Source organism: Diadema antillarum, unplaced genomic scaffold, assembly GCF_040938485.1.
Source record: "Diadema antillarum isolate AM-2024a unplaced genomic scaffold, OU_Dant_1.0 seq00000627_RagTag, whole genome shotgun sequence".
Classification (NCBI taxonomy): Eukaryota; Metazoa; Echinodermata; class Echinoidea; order Diadematoida; family Diadematidae; genus Diadema; species Diadema antillarum.
This window is the reverse complement of record NW_027271548.1, coordinates 137,344-163,848: the sequence shown is the minus strand read 5'-3', so window position 1 is coordinate 163,848 and position 26,505 is coordinate 137,344. Positions and strand designations below refer to the sequence as shown.

Here is a 26,505-nt window from a genome sequence, read left to right as displayed (position 1 = left end):
AGAAATTTGTAGTGATTTGTATTGATGGCGTAATGATGTGTTGGGGGTGTAAGATAAAGTGTTAGTGAACTATGTACATTTTACAAGCTCAGAATTAATTACATACTGCAGTAGGTAAAGTTTGATACTGGGGAGATGTTTTGTTTCTCTTACAAATTGATCTTTCCCTACGAGGGGGAAAAAGCAGTTTGAATTAAAAGCATTATGTTTGTTTGTTTTTGTGAAGAAATTCACTAGAAATAGGTACAAAGATAGAAAGAAAGCAGTGGTATTTTCACGATATGCCACTTTTTGTGTATCTGGCTTGCGCTTGGCATAATTAGGGAGTAAAAGGTTTTGTGGTTAATGAATAAAAATCTGGGGTTAATAAATAAAGAGTGTCGGAATAACCAGGAGACGATTCTCAGCCGTAGCTGATGGTATCTGTTCGATTTATGAGCCAATGTGGGCTGAAATGTCTGTAGATCTTCCTGACAAACATCTCTCTCTCTCTTCCCCTTGCCTCATTTCCCACCAGGAGGAAGAAGGAAAAATATCCTTCGATCTGGCCAGCACCTCTAGCATAAATCAACAGCAGAAAAAAAAGTAAAATATTATGTTGACAGTGTCAATACCCCAGTGTTGGACTTGTTCCCAATTGGAGGATTACGAGGTTTAGCTGTAAAAATACAAACCAGGTAGCTAATTGCTACCTCCTAGCTAATTGCTGCATAGATTTATTATTAGCATCGTGCGAAACTTAGCCAAACTGGTCTCGGTTTTCCTCCATGGCATTATGTTTAGACCATGCATGGGCGTTTTTCTTTCCGAGATTGGTTTCATACCAGTTAGTATCCAGCGTTAGTCAGAGTTGGCATACCTGTAATCACCACCTGCAGTAGACCATTTTTTGAGGCTGCAGCTCAATTTATGGTTGGTGTACCGTACACCTCAACCCTTACAGAATCACTTTAACAGAATGCCATTGATATTGCATGCAAATTGGTTGTTTGCGGTATTGAAAGAGTTTCACGGACATTGAGTCAGTGAAGAAAGTGATGCACTCACTAATGTGTGAGGAGAGGGCCATGATGTGGATCCTATGCCAGGATCTATAGAGTGGGACCTACTCTGATGCAGATGTTTAATTATCTAATGATATTAGGATGACCCTAATTAATACAATTACTGATGAGCAGTGCATCTTTTGTCTTGTTTCTTTAGACAAGACACTTGAGTAGTCACTATAGCAATTTCCTTATTTGTGGATTGTCACTTGTATGGTTGTCCTGCATAATGAGAAGTGAAGTGTGCCACATCTCGTGTTCAGTTCATTTTGACATTGAGAGTGTGTCGTTATTTCCTCACAGTGAAATGAGCAACAGTCAATGGAAAGCCCCTCCCACTTTCCTCGCGAAGCAAGACGTACAGCTGTACAGTGAATGAGGAGTTGGTATGGATGTCTGTCTGTTACAGGAGACGGTGTCAGATGTAATGTAACTGGCAGGAGGAAATTTTCCTGTTTCAACCATGCTTTAATGGTTGGTGAAAATGTACAGTTCTTGTGTGATCATATCTTTCACAGTTTTATTTCGATATGTTTCTACTGCACATAGCAACACTGGTAGTGTAAAGACTGAGTGTGCTCTTTAGGAACCATTATTGTGAGAATCACATAGTCTAAAATTGCTGACATTAATGGAATCAGTTTCTCTCTCACTTTCTCTTTAACCCCACCCATGGCTTCCCTCGAGTGGTGCCTGGAACAACGATGAACTCTGGTAATAACTCCAAACACAGACAGATGAACAGACAACACACACTCACACATACACAACTCGTACAAACACACTGACCACACATACACTAATACATTAAAGTCTGTCATGGACAATAAAGAATGTTGCAGTAAAAAATTAAAAGTCCATGCAGAGTAGGTGAGTGAGTTTAAATGTGATAAAATGAATTTTAAAGTATTGGCATATTTTGAGCCTCCTGGAATCCTCCCTCCTGACTGTACCAGCTGGTGTGACACTTTTAGCCACCAGTCAAAACTCAGAGCCTAGTGAGCTGACGTCGACAAGAAGACCTTCAGTGGTCTGTCCCGGCCCTGAGGGGAAGGAAGGAACTCTAGGAAGCCCAGAGGATGCAGGATGATTACATAATGCAGTAATGGATTCCTTCTTACCGCCAGAACCTCTCATCTCCAGCAATTAGCGCTCTTTTGACAAGACGGCAAAGTCCACACAACGGAGGCCATTGCAGCCACTAGATCATAGATTGCTTCGGATGTCATTTTTAGAGAGGCCAGAATAATGAGAAACTTGCGTTTTATTTCGTGGGAAAGTTTGGATGATTAGCGTCAACAGTTGGCACATATATTGTACCTCACCTATCAGATCAATGACACCTGAATCATATGCTACCAAGAGTGGTCACAGTTTTAGGGAAAGAAAGGGTTTAGTTGTCACAGAAATAGCTTCACTCAGTGTGGGCAGACTTGTGACATATCCCAGTGTCTTCTTGGTCCAAAGGTGTCAAAAAGAATTGACACATATTGTTTTTGTGAAAAATTGAAAAATTTAGAATTTATTCAAAATATGTGTCAAGCTACTGATTTCATTTGTTTTTTTGGAATTTTTGTACAAATCTGATAAATGTTGTTAATGTAACTGCTCAGTGGACAGTATTTCTAATGTGGGAAACAAATGCAAAATAGACTTACTCTGTGTAGCAGTAATGAGGCACAGATGACTTTACAGTAAATTCACATTTCTTGCTTGTGATAGGTAGCCTTGGTCTGACACTTAACCCTCAAATAGGAAAACATTTCAAAATATATGCATAAATGAGAATAATACATAGTTTTGATTTAAGGACAAAGAAGGTATGCAATTTATTGACATGTGTCATTGGGGAATATCTTGGTATTTAGGGTGATGGTGTAGATGTTAGAGTTGAAGTAAGCAGGTGTAGCAGTTAGAATTCAAGAGAAAAAAAAGAAGAGAAAAAAAAAAGGATCAAAGAGGAAACATCTCATTAAGGTATTACAGGAGGCTTACGTAACCTTTCACCATAATGTTTTCCAGGCTTCTCTTTTGCAAATGGATACTCGTCCACATAGAGTAAAACATGATCCTACAAATTGACAGTGTTTGGGCTTTCTTCCCCGGTGGTGGGTTTCCTCGGCGTCCGCTTCTTGTTCCTGCCCTCTCAAATTTTGTAACCGAATCTGTTGCTGTTTTGCACCAAAAAGACTTTAAATAGTTGATAACTGTGTCAGAAGCATGCCTAGGTTTCATTCCTGTCTATAATCTGTTTACATTTGGAGCGTATAGCTCTATGTGTGTCCAGGCAAGGTTTTGAAATTGATGCCCCTAAACAGTAGATGGAGAATGTGCAACATAATCCATTTCTGTTTTGGCGAAAGAAAAACATGAAGAAAAAGATAATTATAGATTTACCAGAAATATGTCTAGGTTTCATTCATGTTTATGATATGTCTATGTACCAACTAAATTTGTTGGACATAACTTTAAGTGCACCCAGATAAGTATTTCACAATTAGGTGATAGACACCATAGAAAAAGGGTATATTTTTCCCAGATGTTGTATGAACAGTAGTTTCCGCAAGCAGACATTTCCTCAATTTGGGGTTTCCTTTCACCCCCCATGTTACCATTGGCTCACCTGGTTGCTGTTGTATAAATTTGCCCCATGTTCTCCCAATGGACTGCAACTTGACAAGCAAATAACTTGCGGGTCTGATGATTTAATTCTCTGCATGCCAAGTTCATCCCCTGTCCATAGGTTTATGTGTGGAATTTGTGCACATGAAACTCACTGGCATGGAAGGGGTTAAGAGCCACCAACCCGTCAAGTCCTAGAGATTTTTGTTGCAGGTATTATCGTCTTGTCCTCAAATTGGCAACTCTGACTGTCACTGCATATGTTATAGTGACTAATTATCTATTAGATGGAAGTGGTTCAATTGAGTAAATCTGCACAAAACTCTGAAGGGATTACAACCATTTGCTAATCTGAGAGAGAAAAAGTAATTCTCATCTTCCAAAATGTATTGCCAATTTGAAGATCATTTATAGAATTAGCTCAGAAGAGGCTTTTGAAATTGCTGGAACTGAAACAATTAATGTATATACAATAAAGAGCTCATATGAAAGCAAAATTTGTTCCCCTTTTGAAACGACCACGATGAATAAGAAGGAATTTTGTTTTAAAAAATATACAGAATCAAACCACAGCAGGTTTGGTTTTCTCGAAGGGTGAATTATTACAGCAGGTGTATTCCCACTTCTGATGCTTTAGTAGCACTCCTCATCCGCTGTCAACTGAGGTCAGGATGTCTGTGCAGCCAGTAGGGGTGGCTAGTTGCATGCAGTGATGTGTGAGAATCACTCACTCTGTTGGCCAGGCTACCTCATCCCTGAGGAAATCTGCACACCCTATACAGCAGCTGTTGGCTTGACTGTAAAAGACACCTGTAATTATTCACTTCATGGTATCTAGCCTTCAAATACCCCCCCTCCCCCTCATTCTAGGCCAGCAGTATCAATAGAAGGCACATCAAGGGGCATCTTACTTGCAAAAGACTTCCTACGCGATCGCTTTTTCTGACACGAGTTTCTCGCAACATGGGAAGAGTTTTATAGCGTTCGGAAACAGAGATGAGTTGCCTTGCCAACCGCTGACAGCAGACGACATTACATGCACCACCTGTTTCACAAACTCGGTGTCTTGTCAATTGAAACATGCAACCCTGAAAGTTCTGTCTCGCCAGAGTGTTCATGCAACTCTTGAAGTTCTTTCTTCCCGGAGTGTGCGTGCATATGATATGCAGCCACCATGGTGGTAGTGAATGCAGCATCAAAACAGGGACCATCCTCTCAATCTCGTTTTGAAGATCAGACTATTAAAATTGTTACATATGAGCACCAAAAATGTAGCAAAGCCCACCTGGGAAAGCATCTGATCATTTGAGTGACCGTGACCAAATGCGATCAGGGAAACATGTCTTTCAGAAATGTGATTCAAGTTCGCTCTCAGACTTGCTTAAAGGTTATGACATTACAGTAAAATGTGTTTAGAAAACATTGTCCCCAAATGAGTGCTTTTTGTGAGTATGAAAACTGCCTTACGTCATAACCAGACGTACATGTACATGTGGCAAATTATGACTCAAACTGTCACAGATTGAGCCCTACAATGTATGTGATGAAGGTGTTCCTTGAAATTTGTCCCAGTGGTTCCAAATGCGTAAACTGTTTCCTCCTGAAGTAGCCAGTAGAATTGTTACATTCTCAAATGCATAGTCACATCCTGACCACATTTGGAATGTCACATTTTTGCATCATGAGTCACCAATTCATGCCATAAGCCAAACTTTTTGGGGGTGAGCCCCCCCCCCCCCCCCCAACCCCAGCCATTATTTGTGTCTGTGTGTGTAAGTGTGTGTGTGTGACTTTTTTAGGGAGGGGGTAGATGGAAATTGTGCTATAGTTCTGACAGTAAGTACATAATATGTAGACTTGGGCAACCTGGCAGATAGAATGGATATTAATTAAACAGTGAGTAGATTTTGGAGGACCCCCAGGACGTCCTCTAGCATGCTGGGAAGACCAGAGCAAGAGACTTTGGCATCCCCCTATTAAAAAGAGGCCGAACATCAAGCCCAGGGAAGACCAAACTTGAGAAGGATCACTCATAGGAGAGCAAAGGGACACACTGTACGTCCTATGCAGTTAAGACAAGTCAAGATTCTCAAGCTGTACTTTTTATCTGCATGTCAAACACTTGCTCTCAACGTTTTGGGTATGATTTTTCACCATTGAATGGTGAATCACTCATAATACAATATTTTTCTAAGAAAGGATGATTTACGAAAGTGATCTTTTTCCTTTTCATTCCAAACTATTCCATTACTTCAAGCGAAGCATGACAAAGCACAAAAACGTGCTCGCTGAAACAAAGCGGGGCATACGCACATACACCGCACGTCACACCCACAGAATGTCCAATTGAGCAATATAGGTTTGTCATTGACATGCACCTTTTATAGGCAGTTCCATTTTTTTATCCCCTCAACAGACAGCAGCTCTTTCTTTCACTCCGATGTTTGCCGAACAACCACATTCCTGTGTGCAGCAATAGCAGCAATAGCAAAAAAGCAAAGGCCAAATACCAAAGTGTTGAAATTGTGTTGGTGTGGCCATGTATTTCTCTGTGGATTAAAAAAAAAAAAAAAGAGAGAGAGAGAGAGGAAAAAGTCATTGTATAATCTGCTTCTGTTTGGCGTGGCTGTGTACATGTATTGTTCTGTGCATTTAAAGAGGGAGAGAGAAAGAGGAATAAAAAAAAAAAACGTCACTCAATAGTCTGCTTTTATTTGTGGCCTGAAAGTAAATATTGGTTCATTGCTGTCTATTGGTTATTCTTGATTTTTCTTCCCCTATTCAATGAGCTAGATGGAGTAAGTAATATTGCAGACAGAAAGGAAACATTCCAGGCACCAAAATTAGTCTCTGAATGACTGCAATATACATTTACCTATTTTTTTTTTTTCATCTCGCTCTCTTTTTGTGAAAAGAATCAGTTGCACAGGAAACACACCACATGTGATAGGATCTCCCTTTTTCGTTAAGCGATAATTTTGATCGGAGATGCCCTATCCAGGCATTCAATCGTAAGTGATGTACGAGTGAGTAGAATGCGCAAGGATATCTCATGTCTTTTTTGGTCATATGATTACAGAAAACTGTTACAGCAGCTTCGGTGACCACTTACATGAGGGCTACGCAAATGTGTGTACAGCTGTAGTTATTCCGTGGCTCTGTAGTACATTGTACGTCTGCAGGATTTTCTTTTGCATGTACCGACATAGTTGACAATGTACATCTGTTGCATCATGCCCCCATCAAGGTGCTACATAACTTTTTTTTTTTTTTAAACCACTTGCCTGGTCGGGCAAGCAGATTTTTCAGAATTTTTTCAGAAACCTCAATCGGGCAAAAACTTATGAAGCACCTTGCCCACTGTTTTCTTGCATCCTTTATGTTCTACAATGTAGCTCTAGCGCTATTTCTTTTTATGGACCCTTGCAGAATTAATATGGGACGGGCCGTACTTGATGTGATGCTGATTCCAAATAATTCGGTCGGAATTGAGTAGAGGTGGTCTATAGGTTAAGGTAACTATTTTATGCCAGTGATGTGACTGTTCATGTGAATACTGCGTCGGCAGGGTACACATGTATCTAGGCTCCAAGTCCCAAAGTTGTTCATGCGCACACAAGAGTGAGACGAGTGATATGAACATATCACGCACTACGCCCTGCCCATTACCCGGCTGGTAGCAAGCAAACGCACCTTGCACCAGCGGCTTCATTTTGTTAAGGATTCTGGGATTTTTCTGGAATTGAGGCAGGAAGTAAGCAGGTGATAAATGGATAGGGCAAACTTTGTGAGTCAGCCAGTTGAAGAGGAGAGTGAAAAAGAAGTGATTATATTTGGGTGCCAAAGGTCCTATAATACTCCAAGGGTGAAAGTCCAGCTCTAGTCTGTGCCTCTTGAACTTTGTAGCCTGTGAGATGTATTGCTTCGCATTGTACCCATGTGCTCAAAACTTGCTGTTTTGGGGTTCTGTGAGGTTTCCCAAGCATTTCAGGGTAGTATTCTGAATTACAGAAGGATGGATCACTTACTTACCATATTATTTCTGGTAGGGTTGTGATAACTGGGTGATTTAACCTTTCACAGTTAAGTATGCACATGTAATTGGGAAAAAAAAAATATTTCTGTTCATATATCACATGGCATTAGCCCATTGAGGACGAGTCCCGAGTATACTCGGGCAAGCATCTATGGGAAGTGCGTGATGAAGCAAAATCAAACCGTCCTCAACGGGTTAAGATTAAACGATTTGAAAGTGATATTGAACTTTTCTGTGGTCAACTTTTTGTAGTCTTCTTGTTTAATACCCTGGGTTCAGTACCTCACACTGTGGTACCCTGATAAAGAAATCAGTCATTAAATTCAATCAAATTGATAAGATTAAGTTCAATAAATTAATAAGTTAAACATGACTTCCTGCCTTCCTCAATGTTGTTGGCAAACAGAAAGATATGACATGGATGAATGTGATCTTGAAGCAAAGTCACACAGTGCCTTCAAATTGTCTACATGTAGCTGTTCCATAGATCTGTCAAAGTCCATGTTGTTTACTCTTACGATAGATTTCACTAACAATTGAGCAAATATTTCATAGGGATTCTTCCCTCCAATGTTTTTTCCACTGCTACTTCCCATAATGTGTGTTCCCTTTGATTATCACATGTAGTGTGTGCAAAGGAACATAGTGTGTGTGTGTGTGTGTGTGTGTGTGTGTGTGTGTGTGTGTGTGTGTGTGTGTGTGTGTGTGTGTGTGTGTGTGTGTGTGTATGTGTGTGTATGTGTGTGTGTGTGTGAAGGGGTGTGGCGGTGTGGGAGGAAGTGGTGTATAATGTACCCCTGGCACAGATATTGGTTACGTCTGCATTTTGGTTATGTTCAAACTCATTTTTTGCCAAAGCCCCTTGTCAAACTGAGCATCTGAATTGTTTGAATCAAACAGTTTAAGAATATGAATTTGTAATCCATCAAAATTGAATTCTGTTTGTAGTGTACTGTATGTGTCTGTGCGTGTTTGTATGTCTGTTCCTATATATATATTCATAGGTGTAATAGTATCCTCAGCTGTGGTATAGAGAGCTGTCTTCTTGGCCCACTGTTGTGCCAAGATCCTAGAACCCCAGTGTGAAGCCCAGCGCTGATCTCAACACACAGCAGGCCAGACTGTGTGTGTCGACCAGTTGCTTGTCACACAACATTTTCCTCCTGTTGATTTCACTTCCACATTCCCGCATGACCTTGGCAGATGAATTTAGATATTTGGCATTAACTCTTTGCATCCATTCAGTGACCTATTTGTGCACCAAGTTAGTGGCAGTATTTGAGTTTGGGGCCTGCAAGGGTTAAATACGCACAGCCTAGATCTTTGTACAAGTTCATAATCCAGGGCTGCACACGAATTACATTGTACAATTAGTTCTTTGTACTGGTCCGACAGAGAGGTTGGACCAGTAGGTACCCAGTTTTTTATTTATAATCGGTCCGTACCTTAAGAAGTTACTGGTCCAACACTGATTTTTAGTGGTCCTAGACCATTGGACCAGTGCTAGTGTGCAGCGTTGCATAATCTATAATGATTCATTAGTATTAGTAATGAGTTTGTGTTTGTGTATACATGTGTGTGTTTGTGAGATTCCTTAACCCCCCAAACCTCAGACCTGCTGGAGAAGGCGCGTGTCATCCGCCAAGCTGACACCGAGAGGACCTTCCACATCTTCTACCAACTCCTCCTGGGAGCTAGCGAGAAGATGAAGAGTGAGAAGACCTTCTTTTCCTCCTACTTCCCCCGTTCCCATCCCTCCTTGCTTTATTCTACCCCCGCCTTCCCATCCCTCCTTGCTTTATTCTACCCCCACCTTCCCATCCCTCCTTGCTTTATTCTACCCCCACCTTCCCATCCCTCCTTGCTTTATTCTACCCCCACCTTCCCATCCCTCCTTGCTTTATTCTACCCCCACCTTCCCATCCCTCCTTGGTTTTGACTTCACTCATTAGCCCTTGTATTTGTGGATTGAGAAGTGCATGATAATGATAAATGAATTAGTTAAAAAAACATTATATGGAATTCCTTTAAATCGGGTGTTTCATTTTTGTTGTAGTTAGGTTGAAGTGAATCTTATCCCAGAATCTTTTTAAGGGTCTTAAATGGGATTGAACGAACATCTTAGTGTAGGAATGATTATGTGTGTTGAATTTGACCCAATATATGTAAAGATAAGCTGGATATGCTTTGATGTTTTATTCCGGCGATTCTGTTTTATTCTTGGTTTTTGAAATGCAAATTCAACTCACAAAATTACTCTACAAGACTAAATAGATTATGCTACAAAAGTTTGGATACAGGTTTGATTGGATTACAAATGTCCCCATCCACTCCCTTTTTAAAGGGATCATATAGTTTTGGTTGAGAGCTAACTTCAGGTTTCTAACATTTTTGGTTGAGATAATGGGAAACCTCATATGAAATATGAAAGAGGAAGTATTTCTAAGAGGGATTCAACATTTGCATTTTATTTGATGAAAATCATTTTTTGAAATAGCTGAGATATCCAAAGCAGAGCAATCCAAATAAAAGGTGGAGCTCACCTTTTATACTGATTGCTTTGTTTTACTTTGTTTTTGGATGTTTCAGACATTCCAAAACCAATTTTCATCAGATAAAGGGTGAATTCCTCCTAGAATGGCATGCCGTATATTATTTCAGAAGTGGTTTCTCAGTATCTGGCAAAAAGTGAAAAGTTCAATCTTCATTTCCCCCAGTACTATACCATCCCTGTATTTAAAGTTACATGTCCATAATGAAGAGATATGATACAATGTATTTGTATTTCTCTTCCCCCTCCCCCCTTTCAATATTCTTCACCCTGGATTTGACAGAGGATTTCCTTCTGGAACGGACTGACTTCTACACCTACCTTAGCAACGGCAACGTGCCGGTGCAGGGCGTGGATGACGCCAAGGAGTTTGAGGCCACCATGGAGGCTATGCAGATCATGAACATGAACGAGGATGACGTCAACTGTAAGCAGACATTTCATTTCATTTCATTTCATTTCATTTATTTCCACATCCTGATAAAAAGCATTTATAGAGAATACAAGAACTATACGTAGAACATTGGAACAATACAGGAAAAATTTACAACTTGTATAACAATTTGACAAGAGACAAAACACAACAAGAAAACAGTTATTTCAGTTTGTGGGGGATTAACATAGACCATTGGTCTCTCTGTGGCAGATCCCAAGAATTACAGCTAAAATAGTTACATTAATTCAATACAAAACACTAGAAAACTGTACTACAGAAAGAACAAAACACATATTAGAAGGCAAGAGTCATCAAAGTGAGGTGCTTATACACTGAATAAAACTGAAAATTTGTAGCATATCTTTATGAACAAGAAAGAATTCATAAATTCTTTTAAATATTGAAAGTCTATTAGACAACTTTATAATATTTGGCAAATCATTCCAAAATGCAGGTCCTGTATATTTGGAAGTGTATCTTGAAATTCACTATATTGGTGATATGCAATTCATTCATCTCTCTAGTATTATAATTGTTCTTACTTTGGATGAAAGAAATATCAAGATACACATGTAAGATATCATTTGGGAGGTTCCCAGGGCAACAGGCCAGGGGGAGGGTTGATCACCAAAGTAGAACTCACCCGGGAGGTGTGGGGCTATTTGAATGAGTGAGGCAACTTGTAATAGTGGAAAGTCCCTGTCATTTGTAGAAATTGAAACTAAACATTTTTTGGACTCCACACAGAGAGGCCTCCAAGAAACACTGAATGATGTGTTGAAATGGCTATGCAGGGCTAGGCAAGATGGCGCTGAATGGTGATGGTGTTTGTCCGTGCACTCCTATACATCAAAATTTGATGTGCTCAGGAGGGTGTTATAAAGGAGTCAAAGGTCATGTTAGAGGTCAAGTGTCACAATGTGTACAAAACAAAAAGGAGGCATTGTGACATCATCAAGCAGTGAGTGCTGCAACTGAAGAGATGATGCTGGTGGATATGTTGTTTGATGAATGAGAGTGACGATTGTCAAGCAGAATGGCGCAAGGTTTAGCAAAGTGTTTGTCTGTATGTGTGTGAGGGTGTGTGTGCGTGTGTCCATGTGTGTTAGTTGGAGGCATACATGTAGGGTGTGGAATGACTGGCAGAATGAGGAATTTAGAATTAGAGTGATCAAGTGCATTTTCATAATCGGGGAAAATGATGGCCTCTCTATAGGGGACCGACATAGAGTGTATAGTCACTAGCTGGGCAGCCTATCAGTAAGATGTACATACGTCAGGATGCAATCCAAGTTTCATACCAGAATACAGCCTGTGCAAACATATAATTCATAAGCCTGTGATAATGTCATATCTAGATTTAGCCGATAGCCTGCATGGATCAATGCAGGAAAGATGAATGTGAATTATTCCTCTATTGACTTTCTTTTCATTGATCTGGAGGAGCATGTACATAACTTCGTACAGTAGCAAAGTTGCTGAATATGTGCTTGAGAGAAAATCCTCAGTGTGGTTTTATATAAAACGTTTACTGTATATAGCCAAATATTTCTTGAGGTTTTTATTTTCGAAAAATTGGCGAGTCAGGTGCTACTCGTGAATTTAAAGACGTGCCAAAATATTGACTCTGATCGTGATGTGAATGTGACGTGTACATGTACATTTCTCTGTTCAGTACTGTACTCCACAATCGCAAATTTAACCACTCCAGAAATCGTCAGGAAGTCCGGATTCGCGAAAATTTAGACTCGCTGTAAAATATATAGTGTATACGGTATGTCCTAGTCTCATTTTAGACCAGTGTCTCTAATGCCATATACTCTTTTCCTCTCGCTCTGTGCTGCAGCTGTCTTCAAAGTTGTCTCGGCCGTGCTGATGTTTGGCAACCTGGACTTCAAGCAGGAGAGAAACTCAGACCAAGCCACTCTACCCGACTCCACAGGTAGGTGGTGGTGTCTGACTAGCTGGAGGAAACCTGCCATCCAGTTTTGGGTATCACACATCAAAGATAGAAACAAAAAGAGCTAAGCTTTGGTGTCACTATATTCACATGATCAAAGAAGTAACAACAACAAAGTAAAAAGGGTTGATAATACTTTGCCACGCTTTTCCTGTCTAATTTCTTATGTTTTTTGTTGTTGTTGTTGTTTTTTTGAAATAGAATTGTGAAACAAATTTGTCTGTATTTCAAATGATACCAACCATTTTTTTCTTTCGGGATTTGTAACAAGGTTGACAAGATAGCCTATTTTGGATGTTCAATGTATGCAATATATGCAGGAGGTACATATGCATGACAGTGCCTTCAGACAGGAATACTCTTGAAACAGTATGACAAAATGGATAGTTGAATGGAAGCTGCTATGAAAAATATTTTTTGAATTGAGAAGAAGAAAAATGATTTTTCATATGGGTTAAGAATGCTTGGTGGATATGGCTGCCTTACAGCTGTATAATGAGATTCCCATTCTTTTTATTCCAAAAAGAAAGAAAGAAAAGATATAATGTTACTGTTAAGAAAAGGCAGGGAGCCAAAAAGAAAGGATTATTTAACCGCGGGTTGACAGTAGCCATCCCCCGTGCTGTTGTTTTCTCCATCAGTTGCCCAGAAGATCTGCCATCTGCTGGGAGTCAACGTGACAGAGTTCACCAAGGCCCTCCTCAAGCCTCGCCTCAAGGTCGGCAGGGACTTCGTCAACAAGGCCCAGAACAAGGAGCAGGTAATGGACCGATCTCATCGTCGGCGCAAGATGAGGAATAGATGGGAACCTGGGAAATTGTTTTCATCGGTTCTTGAATAATTATCTTCAGAGACTAGCGTACGGTTTGGGAAAGTCGATTTAGAATTAGAGACAATTGTCAATTTGATTTTGTTTTTGTTTTAATCAGTCTGCTGAAAGAATTTGGTTGCTGAGCAAATCTCTTGCTGATGCAAGGAATTGACTATTGATGTACATCGTTGACCCTGAGGTCTTCACCTCAGCCATTGCTGCACACATATCTTGTAGTCCTTCAGACCTCCAACACCTGGAGCTTTTTTTCTTTCATTGTCAAGGTCTGGTCGCTGATGGAAGCCAGTAGTTTGCACACCATGAATTTGAAGTTAGGCTGAAGAGTAGGATGATGTAAAAGTTTGACTAATGATGCAAAGCAATGCATCCGTATCTTCTAACACACCTACTGCACACCTCATGTACTTAAAGATCACACATGTGTAAAGGTGGGCACAGGAGGTGGGGGGATGGGATGGTACACAATTCAGATACTATTTAATTCATTTAATTGACATCAGCTCAAACAGGAGCATGCAGAGACTCCAACCCCAAGCACCTTCTGATCTGGAGATTCTCCCGCCCGAAACCCATAGCAAACGGGAGACTCCAAGTTGATGTGTGCGAAGCGCAAAGTTCCTAGGGTTCTAGATGTTCTCTGGTGCTATCTAAGGCTTAATTTTCAACATACGATAGCAATAAGTAAGAAATCCTTTCCACTGGGAGACACAGAGCCAGGGCGGGAGAAATCAAATCTCAAGCGGGAGAACGGGAGATTGTGCAAAAATGGGCTTTCGGCGGGAGATCTCCCGTCGAAAACGGGAGAGTTGAAGTCTCTGAGCGAGCATGATTATCACTGGCATACATTGAATTACCAGAGCTGCCAACTCATATGCTTTTGTGATACATTGTATTTAGATTGCATTTTCCTCACAAAAAAATAAGATTTTTTTTTTTGATCCTTAAAATGGAAAACCCTGAAAAAAAACATTTAGTAAAACAAGATATTATCTTAGTTTTAGAATATTTTTTTTTTACATTTTCTACTCTGCATTATTATGTGTTTTGGTGTGCAGAGGTTTAACAGCCTGTGCTGAAACTATTTCTCTTTCCCCCCATTCCAACTCTCCTCACCCAAAGGTGGAGTTTGCCTGCGAGGCCCTCTCCAAGGCCATCTATGAGAAGCTCTTCAAGTGGGTGGTGGCCAGGATCAACAAGTCTCTGGACAGGAGCAAGCGCACCGGAGCCTCCTTCATCGGTATCCTTGACATTGCTGGCTTCGAGATCTTCAAGGTATTAAAGTCATGGCCAATATATATAGCCCCTTACGATGCCATTTCTCTTTCAGTTTTTTTTAATTTTTTTATGTGTGTTTGAAATCTCGATTTGTACCCATGAGATCATTATAACAAATCAACAACGATGTTTTCAAAATGTATACGAGTTCATGGAGAGTTCATAAAGGAGTAAGTGTTATTATGTTTATATACAAAAACGTACATTATATCTTTCTGTACATGTCATATCTAGAGCTAGGTTGGTAGCCAGTGTCGTTTGTTCTTCTTATAATCTACATTGTATCCAAAGTCTAAGGCTCATTAAAGGTGGTACTTTCTTCTCTGAGAGTCTTGAAAAGGTTCCCCATCTTTCCTGAGAGGGGGATGGCCTTACATAGGTTTTTATCTATCACTTGCTCCATTTGGACTGACTAAAAAAGAAGTTCTAGTTTGTTCAACTTAGCCAGCATCTTAGAACTGAACTCCTGACTTCTCATCTTTTTCTATGTACATCTGTATGTCACGATGTGCCTGGTTGTGCTACGCTTCCTATGTCACCACAAAGTACTGATGGTAATAGCGAAAATGTACAACATGCTAGCTTGTGCTAATTTAAATGCTCCAGTTAGAGATAGAATTGCTAGAGACAAGTGATCTAGCCATATGGCTTTAGAACGATTAGCATCAAACTGGGCCTTTGAGTTGTCTGGATTATAGAGATGTGGATCTGACACTTTCATTTTTGTTGCTCCTACAGATGAACTCCTTTGAGCAGCTGTGTATCAACTACACCAATGAGAAGCTGCAGCAGCTCTTCAACCACACCATGTTCATCCTGGAACAGGTGAGCAGCCCCGCCCTGCCCCGCCCCTCCCGCTCCAAGTCCCCCTCTAGTAACTGCCCATTCCTGATGGTTCATGCCCTTGTGCCCTGTCTACGTCTTTTGTCTCCTCGATCGTTGTGTGTGTGTGTGTGTGTTTCTGTGTGCTTCCATTATCATACCTTTTTCCTGTGTGCCTTACAGTTAATTTGAGTGGCCCACATTTCTATAAGTGCATCTTTTTTGTGGGCTCTCTTTTCACTTTCGCAATGATTTTATTCAAACAGTTTAATATAGGTTGTGCACTCGTTTCTTTTTGTACAATGTTTTCACTTTAAATGTATGTTCATACACACCTATATTTTGTATTACATTGACTTCTTGTACTTATTGTATTTGAAAGAATTTATCTAATGTTGGAGGCAAAATCTGAATTGACTCTGGATCTGAATCTATTGTTGCTGTCATGAAAATAGATGTCTGAAACTTGAGACCTCAGCAAAAATGAAAAGATTCCTGCAGCATGCTTGCTTGTAGGACTGTCTAGAGAGGACTCTTTCTTGTTGTGTTTGTTGCAGGGTATTGATAATGATCTTTGATAGCGATCTTTTGCAATTTGACAGATATACATTCTGTGGTGTATTGCGGTTTCATTGTGTGAAATACAGTAGAGCGTTGAACTTGGGAAGGCGTGCACTGCGATGTAAAAAAAAGCCAAACAATCAGTAGTGACGCTGAGCCTTGAAAGTAGCCACTCCATTGGTGGAGATGGATACATGAGGAGCAGTTAATTTATGGTGTGTTAACCACTACTGCGCTGTATCTTGTCTTTTATGTGTCCTGCGGGAGGAAGCAGGAGGCATGGTTCACATTTATGAAATATAAATATAACTCGATCCAAGGGATGTGGCGGGTAAAATGTGATCATGCGGTCTTGTAACTCATTGAATTTTGCCCAACTTCCCTTTCCACATTGTGGCAGCTATTTTTATGTGTTTTCTCGTCTTTTCTGGCACTCGTTGTGATAACAGGAAGAGTACCGCATGGAGGGCATCGACTGGAAGTTCATCGACTTCGGGCTCGACCTGCAGCCTTGCATTGACCTCATTGAGAAGGTAAGATTCTCACCTTGAAAGAGACAGAATTTCAAGTAAGAACAGTGTGAGGGTTATTTCTTGTAGTAATGACAGAGTAATAAAGATTGTTAGTACATTGCAGTAGCGGTAGTAGTTGTAGTAGTGGTAGCAGTAGTAGCAACCATAAAAGTATTAAGTAGTAATAGTAGTAGCAGCAGCAACAAAAGTACCAGTAAGTGGTATCAAGTAGTTGTAGGGGAATTAGTTGTAGGATCAGGAGAAGTAGTAGTAGTGGCAGCAGCAAGTGGTAGTAGTAAGAAGTATCAGTTATTTGTAGTAGTAAGTAGTAGTACGGGTAGTGAGAGGTAGTATAGTTCATAGAAGTTATGTAGATCATTTAAGCTCAACTATGAAAATCCTGCCCAATTCATGCATCCTCGCAAACGATGTCTGACCACACGGTGTCCGTTCCTCTCGATTCAGGATTGTACCATGTGATGAATGGTAGTAGATAGCCGACACTAAATAAGGGTAGTATTCATTACAGGGACCTCTAGCAGGAGTACAGTGCTTACACCACAGAGGCTACACTGGGTGGATAAAGCCCCCGTTCCACTATGCCGTTCTCGCTACGATTTGACAATTTTCTCAGGTCGGGAAGGATCGGGTAAAACCTGAGCCGATCTGGACACAGTACGATGTTAGAACGCTCTAAGTACGCTGCAGTTACGACTAACACGTGCTTGCTACGCTCTTACTTCGATGATCGGGAATGAGGCATTACGATCTTTGCCGCTGCAGCTACGCTTTAGAACGATGTAGCTACGCTGTCAGTGCGATGTTGCCGATGTTATCCGATCGATGCATGCTGTATCTACGCTCTAAACGATCTATACGATCTTATCACGCTGTCACCCCGTTCAGAGAGCTGAAAAGTGCCCGATGTGCCCCGACGTACCCCGATTCGACTGTCGATCTGCAGTCCGTCAACTTATTAGCATGCAGAACCAAAGAAATATACTGTGTACCTCGAAGAGTCTCCTCAACTCCCGGTTCTTTTGCAGCAATACATCGTTATAAACAAAGACGCGCTGATTTTTCCAAGGCTTTTTCTTGATGTCCTTGCTTTTATAGTCCGTCTTCCTCCAGTTGTAGATGATTTCACATTCTTCAAAATTCTGCTATGTCCTCTTCCTCTTCTTTAAGCATCACGTGCAGTCTCTCTTTCTTCGCCTTTTGGGTAGCTGCTTTGCTGCTTTCTTCTCTTCTTTTTCTTCATCTCTTCTCCTTCTTCGAAAATTTGAGTTCCTTCTTCTTCATGTTCTGCCCTGACAGGTGCAGCGACAATGCCCTCCTCCTCCTCAACAGTTCTGCCTCTCGATCTCCTTGATCTTCTTCTGGCAGACATTTTTGTGTATAGTTTTCTTCCCGTTTTTGTGCCGATGTTACTACGCTCAGAAAGACCTTGTTACGCTCATCCCGCTGCATTTACGCTGTCACTACGCTCTCCCCGCTGCGTTTACGCTGTCACTACGCTCTCCCCGCTTGCCATACGATTGAATTTAGGTCAATTTTGATCGGGGAGATCGGGAAGAAATTTTGAACAGGTTCAAAATTTCTTCCCGATCTGAAAAAATGCCAGCTCCAACCCCGACCTCCACACGCTGCTGCTACGATGCTTCCGATCCCCGTACGCTTTTGCCGCTCTCTCCCGATCTGCTAGATCGGGAGGGATCGGGGTCCAGATCGTGATAGTGGAACGGGGGCTTAAAGATGTACGCTAAGTGATCGCTACTCTGGGTGGATAAAGATTGTTCGCTAAGTGATTGCTACTCTGGATGTATAAAGATTGTCCGCTATTAAGTGATCGCTACTCTGGGTGGATAAAGATTGTTCGCGAAGTGATCGCTACTCTGGGTGGATGAAGATTGTACGCTAAGTGACCGCTACTCTGGGTGGATAAAGATTGTACGCTAAGTGACCGCCAAGCGGGATGGATAAAGATTGTACGCTAAGTGACCGCTACTCTGGGTGGGTAAAGATTGTTCGCTAAGTGAATGCTACCCTTGGGGGATAGAGATTGTTCGCTAAGTGATTGCTACCCTGGGTGGATAAAGATTTTCCACCAAATACTGAAAATGTTTTTGCATGATGTGTCCCTTCAATGCAGCCAATGGGTATCTTGGCCCTGCTGGACGAGGAGTGCTGGTTCCCCAAGGCCACAGACAAGTCCTTCGTGGAGAAGCTGCACAAGGAGATGAGCAAGAACGACAAGTACCGCAAGCCGGACTTCCGCGATAACTCAGACTTCTCCGTCGTCCACTACGCCGGCAAGGTGAGCGACACGTGCAGTGATTCTGGAAATTAACATCATGCTTATGCATAGTAAACATTCCTTCTTTTTTTTTTACTTTAAGGTGGTTATTGATCCCACAAATAGAAAACTGCAGCCCCCTGTCCCACCTCATTTCAACATGTCTATTAAAAAAAAATAATAATAATTGAGATTAATGAATACAGGGACACGTATGGCTATATTTTGTTTTGCACATTTGTCTCATTCACATCAGGAGAAAAAACTTTTCCCAAATGTAAATCTGCGCTGTGAGCTGTTATGTTAGGATTACATGTCTGTTTAGATCTCACATCAAAGTTGTTGTTGTTGTTAGGGGTTTTTTGTCCCTTTTCATCTGGCCTATTATTTGAAGAAGTGCTGTAAAAGTGGAAATTTTCGCGGTGTTGAAATTTTCGCGCATTTCGCGCACTCAGAAACTAGCGCGAAAGTAAAAGCACGCGAATATTTCTGCTTGCCATATGTTCCTGTGCGTGATGTCTTGATTCCGCGGAATTAAAAACGCGCGAAAAAATAGTCGCGCGAAAATATCCACTTTTACAGTATATATTTTTGTAGCTACAAGAGCTACAGGATGTATGTCCCTTTAACACAGTGACACAGTATACAGTATAAAATGAGACCATCTTATTCTTTTCTGGGGTTCTCCCTAGCTGCCCCTCCCTCAATGACATTCCCTCCCATCCTCACTCCTTTTAATGCTCTCTGTGCCACATTATTCTCTGCTGACAACGCATGAGTATGTTTGAAAAATATTCTGATTTTAAAAGCCATAACATTTTTTATGAGAGTGTGTAATACCAGAACTGTTCAGTGTAGTTGTATAAAAATTACCAGTTTTTTGCTGTGGTGTTAATTTTTTGACACAGCTATTGCTATGACGCTTTGAACGTACTTGTACTTGTTGCATATTGCAATTCATCAATTGGTTTGAGCACTATTGTGCATTATTGAGCAAAATTTATGAAGTTGGCGTGCCATCAACTGAGTTAGGTTTGCAAACGTGCCACACGAAGAGTTTAAAAAAAAAACCTGTTATCAGGGATAAATCATGTTTGAATCACTAAAGAATATATACTGGAGGGCGAGAAATGTTTGAAATATTCCTGTCATCTGAGATCATCTTGATTTCGTAATAATCCAGGTGGACTACTCCGCCAAGCAATGGCTGACCAAGAACATGGACCCGCTGAACGACAACGTCATCTCCATCCTCAGGGCTTCGTCTGAGCCTTTCATCTGCCAGCTTTGGAAGGATGGTATGTCGTGGCACTGGGCGACTCATCCCTTTACCTACTCTTAATAGTATTCAATGCACTTTAACCCTTGTGTGTCCCAGGCATTTAAGCTCATAATTGGCCATGGTGCTTTCATTAGCATTCAGTAAGTCCCCAAATACTTGACCTTAATGGTGGAGGTTGGACAGGCCATGGTGACTGAAAGGCAAGGGGATATGGAGATCTCTCTTTTTTGATGGTTAGTTTCCAGACGTCGGTGCCAATTGACATTCCAGCTAATCAGCAAATACAGCATAGTAATGGTTAAGCATATACTGCCAGATTGATCATAGGAAGCACACCCTGGATGAAAGGTGGGGGACATCTTCTAGATGCTGCCTTAAGTTTATTTTTGCAACAGTTTATGCAGGATTAAAATTCAAGGTATATTGCTGGAAATAGTGATTCGATTTCAGTAATGATAACATGACTGGCCTCATTAAGTTAAAAAAAAAAATGAAAAAATGAAACAATATCCACAGGAGAGCATTCCTGAAGTATGGGTGGCAACGAGGTATTATTTTATGTAAGCACTCAAATCTGATGTTGCCATCTCAAAGGGTTGTTTCTATCATCGTGTAACCTACATGTAAACCAATGTCTCGACTCTTTCTACTTGCAGTGGCCAACATCGTGGGCATGAGCACCCTGAACCAGGACAGCGGCAGCCGCTTCGGTGCCTCCCAGACCCGGCGCGGGATGTTCCGCACCGTGGGCCAGCTGTACAAGGAGCAGCTGGGCAGGCTGATGACCACCCTCAACTGTACCAACCCCAACTTTGTCCGCTGCATCATCCCCAACCACGAGAAGAAGGTCAGGGAGGAGACAGAGCATACTGTATACGCCAAATATTTCGCGAGGTTTTTATTTTCGCGAATTTCACAAGTCAGATGCTATTTGTGCAATTAAAAGAAATTAAAAGAAATTTATTGACTCTGATCCTGATGTGAATATTATGTACACATGTACATTTCTCCGTTCAGTACAGGACTTCACAATCGCGAATTTAACCACGTGCGAAGTCGTCCAGAATTCGCGAAAATTTAGACTCGTGTAATATATGGCGTATACAGTAGTTGGTGTCTATGGTAGCAATGATGACGATCGTGGTTTTGTAGATGAAAATTGTAGTGGTGGTGGTGGTGGCAGTGGTAGTTAAAGCTGACGATGCAAACGCTTCGGATGATGATGATGGTAGGGACGGTGGTGGTGACGATGTTTGTGATTTTACAAGTGAGATTAAGAAGTGATGGTGTAAAGGAACTTGTAGAGCCAGTGGTCTTGATTGTGGCAGTTGTGATTATATACTTGAAGATGGTGGTGATGATGATGATGAGCAGGATTGAGAAATGATGATAATGATGTGGATAAAGATGATGGCGTTGATGATGATGATGATGATGATGATCAGGCTTTAGTAATGGTGATAATGACAGGGATATAGATGATGATGGTGGTCATGATAAGATGATGATAATCAGGATTTATTAATGGTGATAATGATTTGGATAATGATGATGGTGTTGGTGGTGATTGTAAACGATAATGATGGTGTTGGTGATTGTAAACGATAATGATGGTGTTGGTTGTTACAGTATAATGATTTGAAGGAAGTGATGACAGTAATAATGGTATTGTAAACAGTAGGTTGTAACAATAATAAAACAATAACAATGACAAGGACAAAGTTTCTGCTAGTGTGGGTGACGCAATGGGATGACAATGAATTGTGATCAGCTTGAATTATTATTTCTCTGTAGTTAATGGGAGGTCTGTCAGAGTCTACATTGGGTACATAATGGGACTGTAAAATGCAAAATATTATATTACTAATTTGTATACAATTAAAAAAAAAAAGGAATGTCACAGTATAATTTTAACTTTGAATTTGTGATGTGTTCGTCTATTTATCTCTATTTTTGCAACTCGCTCCATCTACAGGCGGGTAAGATTGACTCACCTCTGGTGCTGGAACAGCTTCGGTGTAACGGCGTGCTGGAGGGTATCCGTATCTGTCGTCAGGGCTTCCCCAATCGCATCATCTTCCAAGAGTTCAGGCAGAGGTAAAGAGACGTTCCACGCCTCGGAATTGAGGAATCAATTTTTTTTTTTTCAGATAGTAATCGCAACAGTGGGCCTTGGTTTTCTGCGGCCATTGCTTCGTAATTGTTATACATACAAGAAGTTCGCTGCGAAGGTATTCCAGTGTAGGATGCAGCTTTGGGGGATGTGCCCTGACAGGAATTCAGAGATGCAATTAGGATGATGTAAATTGTGTCAGTGATGCATAACTGTATCCACAGCATGGATGCATAATGCTACGAGACAGAAATTATATTTGCCAGCTGTTGTAATTTTTCATTCCTTTAAAGTACATATTTTAGTTCTCTTTTTATTATGATACATGCATATATATACTTTAATGGAAGCTGCCCATGTTTTAAAAAGGGAGAGGAGGAACTACGAACTGTATGAAAGAAGTGGAATTCTGTCATATTTTGTCCCAATTCGTTGTTTGGAGGTCAGATAGTGTTTTTATAACACTGAATGGAAATTTGTTTCACACCCAGATATGAGCTGCTGACTCCCAATGTCATCCCAAAGGGATTCATGGATGGAAAGAAGGCTGTGATGGAGATGGTGAGCATCCAGACTATCTCATAGAGAGATTGTTGTATAAGATCAGAATATCATGTTAGTGGTAGTGATGAGGAAGATGATGATGGTGATAGTAATGATGGTGAGATAGCCGGAAGAAGATCCATCATGATTTCAGTAAGGTGATGATGGTTAGATAGCCCGAAGAAGATCTATCATGATTTCATTAAGATGGTGATGGTGATGGTGATGATGATGATGGGTAGATAGCCTGAAGAATATTTATCATGATTTCATTAAGACGATGATGGTGATGGTGATGATGGTTAGAAAGCCTGAAGAAGATCTGTCATTATTTAATTGAGATGATGATGGTGATGATGACTAGATAGGAGGAAGAAGATCTATCATGATTTCATTAAGATGATGATGATGATGATGATGATGATGATGATGGGTAGATAGCCCGAAGAGAATCTATCATGGTTTCAGTAAGTGTTCAGCAGATTTATAACTGACAGAATAGTTCCTTGGTAGAGCTGCGGTGAAGTTCAGTTCTTGGTGTATAACATGGTAAATCAGTTAGGATGGTGACAATGATGATGGTGATAATGCTGCTGCTGCTGCTGATGATGATTGTGATGGTGATGAAGACAGTGAATTCAGTACCTTGAGCAGATTTATGCTGAAGCTGCTCACCATTTTCTGTACATATGGTTTTACTAGAAGTCTCTGCAAGCAGTCTAAGGTGAAGGTCATTCTTCATCCTACACAATGAGGGATGACTGTGACGATGATGATGATGATGATGATGATGATGATGATGATGATTATGATGATGATGATGAGGGCAGCATCAATAAATATCAGGAGAACAAGGATCACAGTGATAGATGATAATAATAAAGTATAATAAGGAGGATAAGCATGTGTGCATAGTCACACTCTCTGCCATCAGGCATGTTGCTGAGGAACCAAACAATTTTCTTCTCACAGATCAAAGCCCTGGACCTGGATCCGAGCCTCTTCCGCCTTGGGCAGAGCAAGATATTTTTCCGTGCCGGAGTCCTGGCCCATCTGGAGGAGGAGAGGGACCTGAAGCTCACTGACATCATCATCCGCTTCCAGGCCCACTGCCGTGGAGTTATTGCCAGGAGGTTCGTCTGTCTTTCTGTCAGGCTGTTCTCTAAAATCTTTAATGCCTTATTGTACTACCATTATATACATTGTGTCATGTGTGTATATGTGTGTGTATGTGTGTTTATATTGTCTGCTTTTATTTTCCCTTGTATATTTACATTATAGAGTTTTATCTTGGCATATCACTAGGCATATTACAAGTATAAAATTCTGGAAATGGAAGTCTTGCTGCTTGTTTGGAAATATAGCTCCAAGACAGTGATGTCAAGCCCTCTTCATAGCACATGCATTAATAAAGTATACTGAAGTATGACTAATCCATATGGTCTCCATACACATGGAACTTGACTGATATCCCAGTGAAGTTTGCCAGTCTAAATGCAAGTAAACTCTCATGTTCGGTTGACTAAAATTCACAGTGCTATGATCGAGTGAATCACTGTAGTTTTGTGTAGAATTCTTTCACCCCCTTCTCTGCCAGTAAGTCAAATGTGCACCATTTCCACACATATAACTATTGACAAGAAATTAATGTGGCAAGCAGAGAGTTAGAGGGCATATAGTTTGCGAGTGGTTGAATGGGTGATCTTGAACCACAGGCAAAATGTATAAAATAGATTTCTCACTGTGGAAGCAAACAGCAAATTTGTACTAAGAGAGACAATATTTTCACGAATTATTAATATTGCAAGTATCAGCTGGCCTACAGAATTCACCAAAAAACAAAACAAAACAGTAATACAATGAAATATATCCCTTATACTGCTTACTAGAGAGGTGTGGATATAAGAACAAGATGACATATATCACAATTCTCCATCCCTGAAACAGGAACTACCAGAAGCGCATCCAGCAGCTCAGCGCCATCCGCATCATCCAGCGCAACTGCCTGGCGTACCTCAAGCTACGCAACTGGCAGTGGTGGCGTCTCTTCACCAAGGTCAAGCCCCTTCTCAATGTAAGTATCATGTCTTGAAACCGATCTCTTGTTGCCATGGTGCCGATCTCTTGTTGCCGTAGCGCCATGAATCCTTTGATGGGATCGTTGCTCATCTATGGGCACGAGTTGGTGCAATTTTTGTAACTTTCTATTCTCTTTGCAACATTCTTCATGAAGAAAAAAAGAAAAGAAAATGAATTTCGTCAGAGTAAGCACACTGCAGAAGCAATTCATTCGTGGGTTTATATAGGTAGAAGATGACAATGTCTGCCTGTGGTAGCATAGATCGATTTGGGAAAAGCTTTCACAAAATTCCTTGTAAAATTAATTACTGTATACGCTATAATTTTTGCGTACATAAATTTTCGCGCATTGCCGCTGTCACACATTTTTGCGAGTGGTTAAATTCGCGATTGGGGGACCAGAGGAAATATGAAGTGGCAAAGAAAGTGTGAATTTTCAACTTACTAGCAAATAAGAATGATACTAGTTATACACTGCATGAAAAGAAAAACTTACCAAACTATGCGAACTAGGAAGTTAGAATTCAACATTTTTGAAGTGGTTAAGTCCATCGCGCTAGATTTCTGACGAGTGTTCCCCTTGCAATAATGGATTGGCTCTCTACAGTATTCGTAAGTAGACGTGGACGTGCGTAAACGAGCTTAGCCAGTATGGTCTGTTCGGTAAGCCGTGACATGGTATACTAGTACTGAAAATGTTCGTATCATCAAGGCAAGGGATTCATTTTGGAAGGTAATATTTTCGCGTGTTGTTAATTTCGCGAATAGCTCCCGACTCGCGAAAATAAAACCCCCGCGAAATATATAGCTTATACAGTACCTGTAGGGTGAATGGGTTTCGGTAACGCTCATGCAGACATTTCCTGTGTCAGACCGATGCTCTTATGAGCTACGACTTGAACACGACAAATTCTCTAGAAGCATTCTATTTTAAACTGTGCATCTTTTCCTCCTCTTTTTTACTTGTCATCCACCAAAATCGTTGAATAGGTTTGATAGTTTCCTCTCCTCTTTGGATGCACGCTGAGATGACCTTTGACCTCTTCACCTTTCCTTCTTTTTTTCCCCCTCTCGCTGCCCCTCCAAAGGTTACTCGCCAAGACGAGGAGATGCAGCAGCGCGAGGATGAGCTGCGCAAGATCCGTGACAAGCTGGAGACGACGGAGAAAGACTACACCGAGATGGAGCGCAAGTACCAGCAGGTCATCGAGGAGAAGAGCATCCTGGCGGAGCAGCTTCAGGCGGAGGCGGAGCTCAGTCAGGAAGCAGAGGAGGTGAGGGGTCATTGCCATGGTGATGGAAACGGAATGGGACAGGAGGATATAGAGATTTGAAAGGGCTAGAACATCCCCCTGATACTGGGGGAAAACAGAAGGAAGATAATGATCAGTTTTGTTTTTTGTTTTTTTCCTGGAGCATTGAAAAGTGTAATCATTGAAGAAACACTGTTGTATTTGATTAGCATGCTGACATTGTGAACTTAATGGGTCAAATGCTAAGTTTGCGGAGCTTTATGGCAAAAAGTTGATTATTCTGTGA

The 26,505-nt window shown here is 40.9% G+C and overlaps 1 protein-coding gene across 1 annotated transcript in view; it reads left to right on the top strand.

Moving 5' to 3' along the window:
- The window catches only part of LOC139736158 (uncharacterized), a 140,405-nt gene that overhangs the window by 73,574 nt on the left and 40,326 nt on the right, over positions 1 to 26,505 (top strand). The window contains exons 7-21 of the mRNA XM_071646889.1: positions 9,318 to 9,416; positions 10,539 to 10,682; positions 12,538 to 12,633; positions 13,293 to 13,411; positions 14,603 to 14,755; positions 15,497 to 15,583; positions 16,591 to 16,674; positions 18,806 to 18,970; positions 20,133 to 20,247; positions 20,888 to 21,078; positions 22,207 to 22,328; positions 22,836 to 22,905; positions 23,860 to 24,020; positions 24,835 to 24,961; positions 26,055 to 26,240. Of these exons, the coding sequence (XP_071502990.1) occupies positions 9,318 to 9,416; positions 10,539 to 10,682; positions 12,538 to 12,633; positions 13,293 to 13,411; positions 14,603 to 14,755; positions 15,497 to 15,583; positions 16,591 to 16,674; positions 18,806 to 18,970; positions 20,133 to 20,247; positions 20,888 to 21,078; positions 22,207 to 22,328; positions 22,836 to 22,905; positions 23,860 to 24,020; positions 24,835 to 24,961; positions 26,055 to 26,240 (1,919 nt within the window). The remainder of the gene's footprint in view (positions 1 to 9,317; positions 9,417 to 10,538; positions 10,683 to 12,537; positions 12,634 to 13,292; positions 13,412 to 14,602; positions 14,756 to 15,496; positions 15,584 to 16,590; positions 16,675 to 18,805; positions 18,971 to 20,132; positions 20,248 to 20,887; positions 21,079 to 22,206; positions 22,329 to 22,835; positions 22,906 to 23,859; positions 24,021 to 24,834; positions 24,962 to 26,054; positions 26,241 to 26,505) is intronic.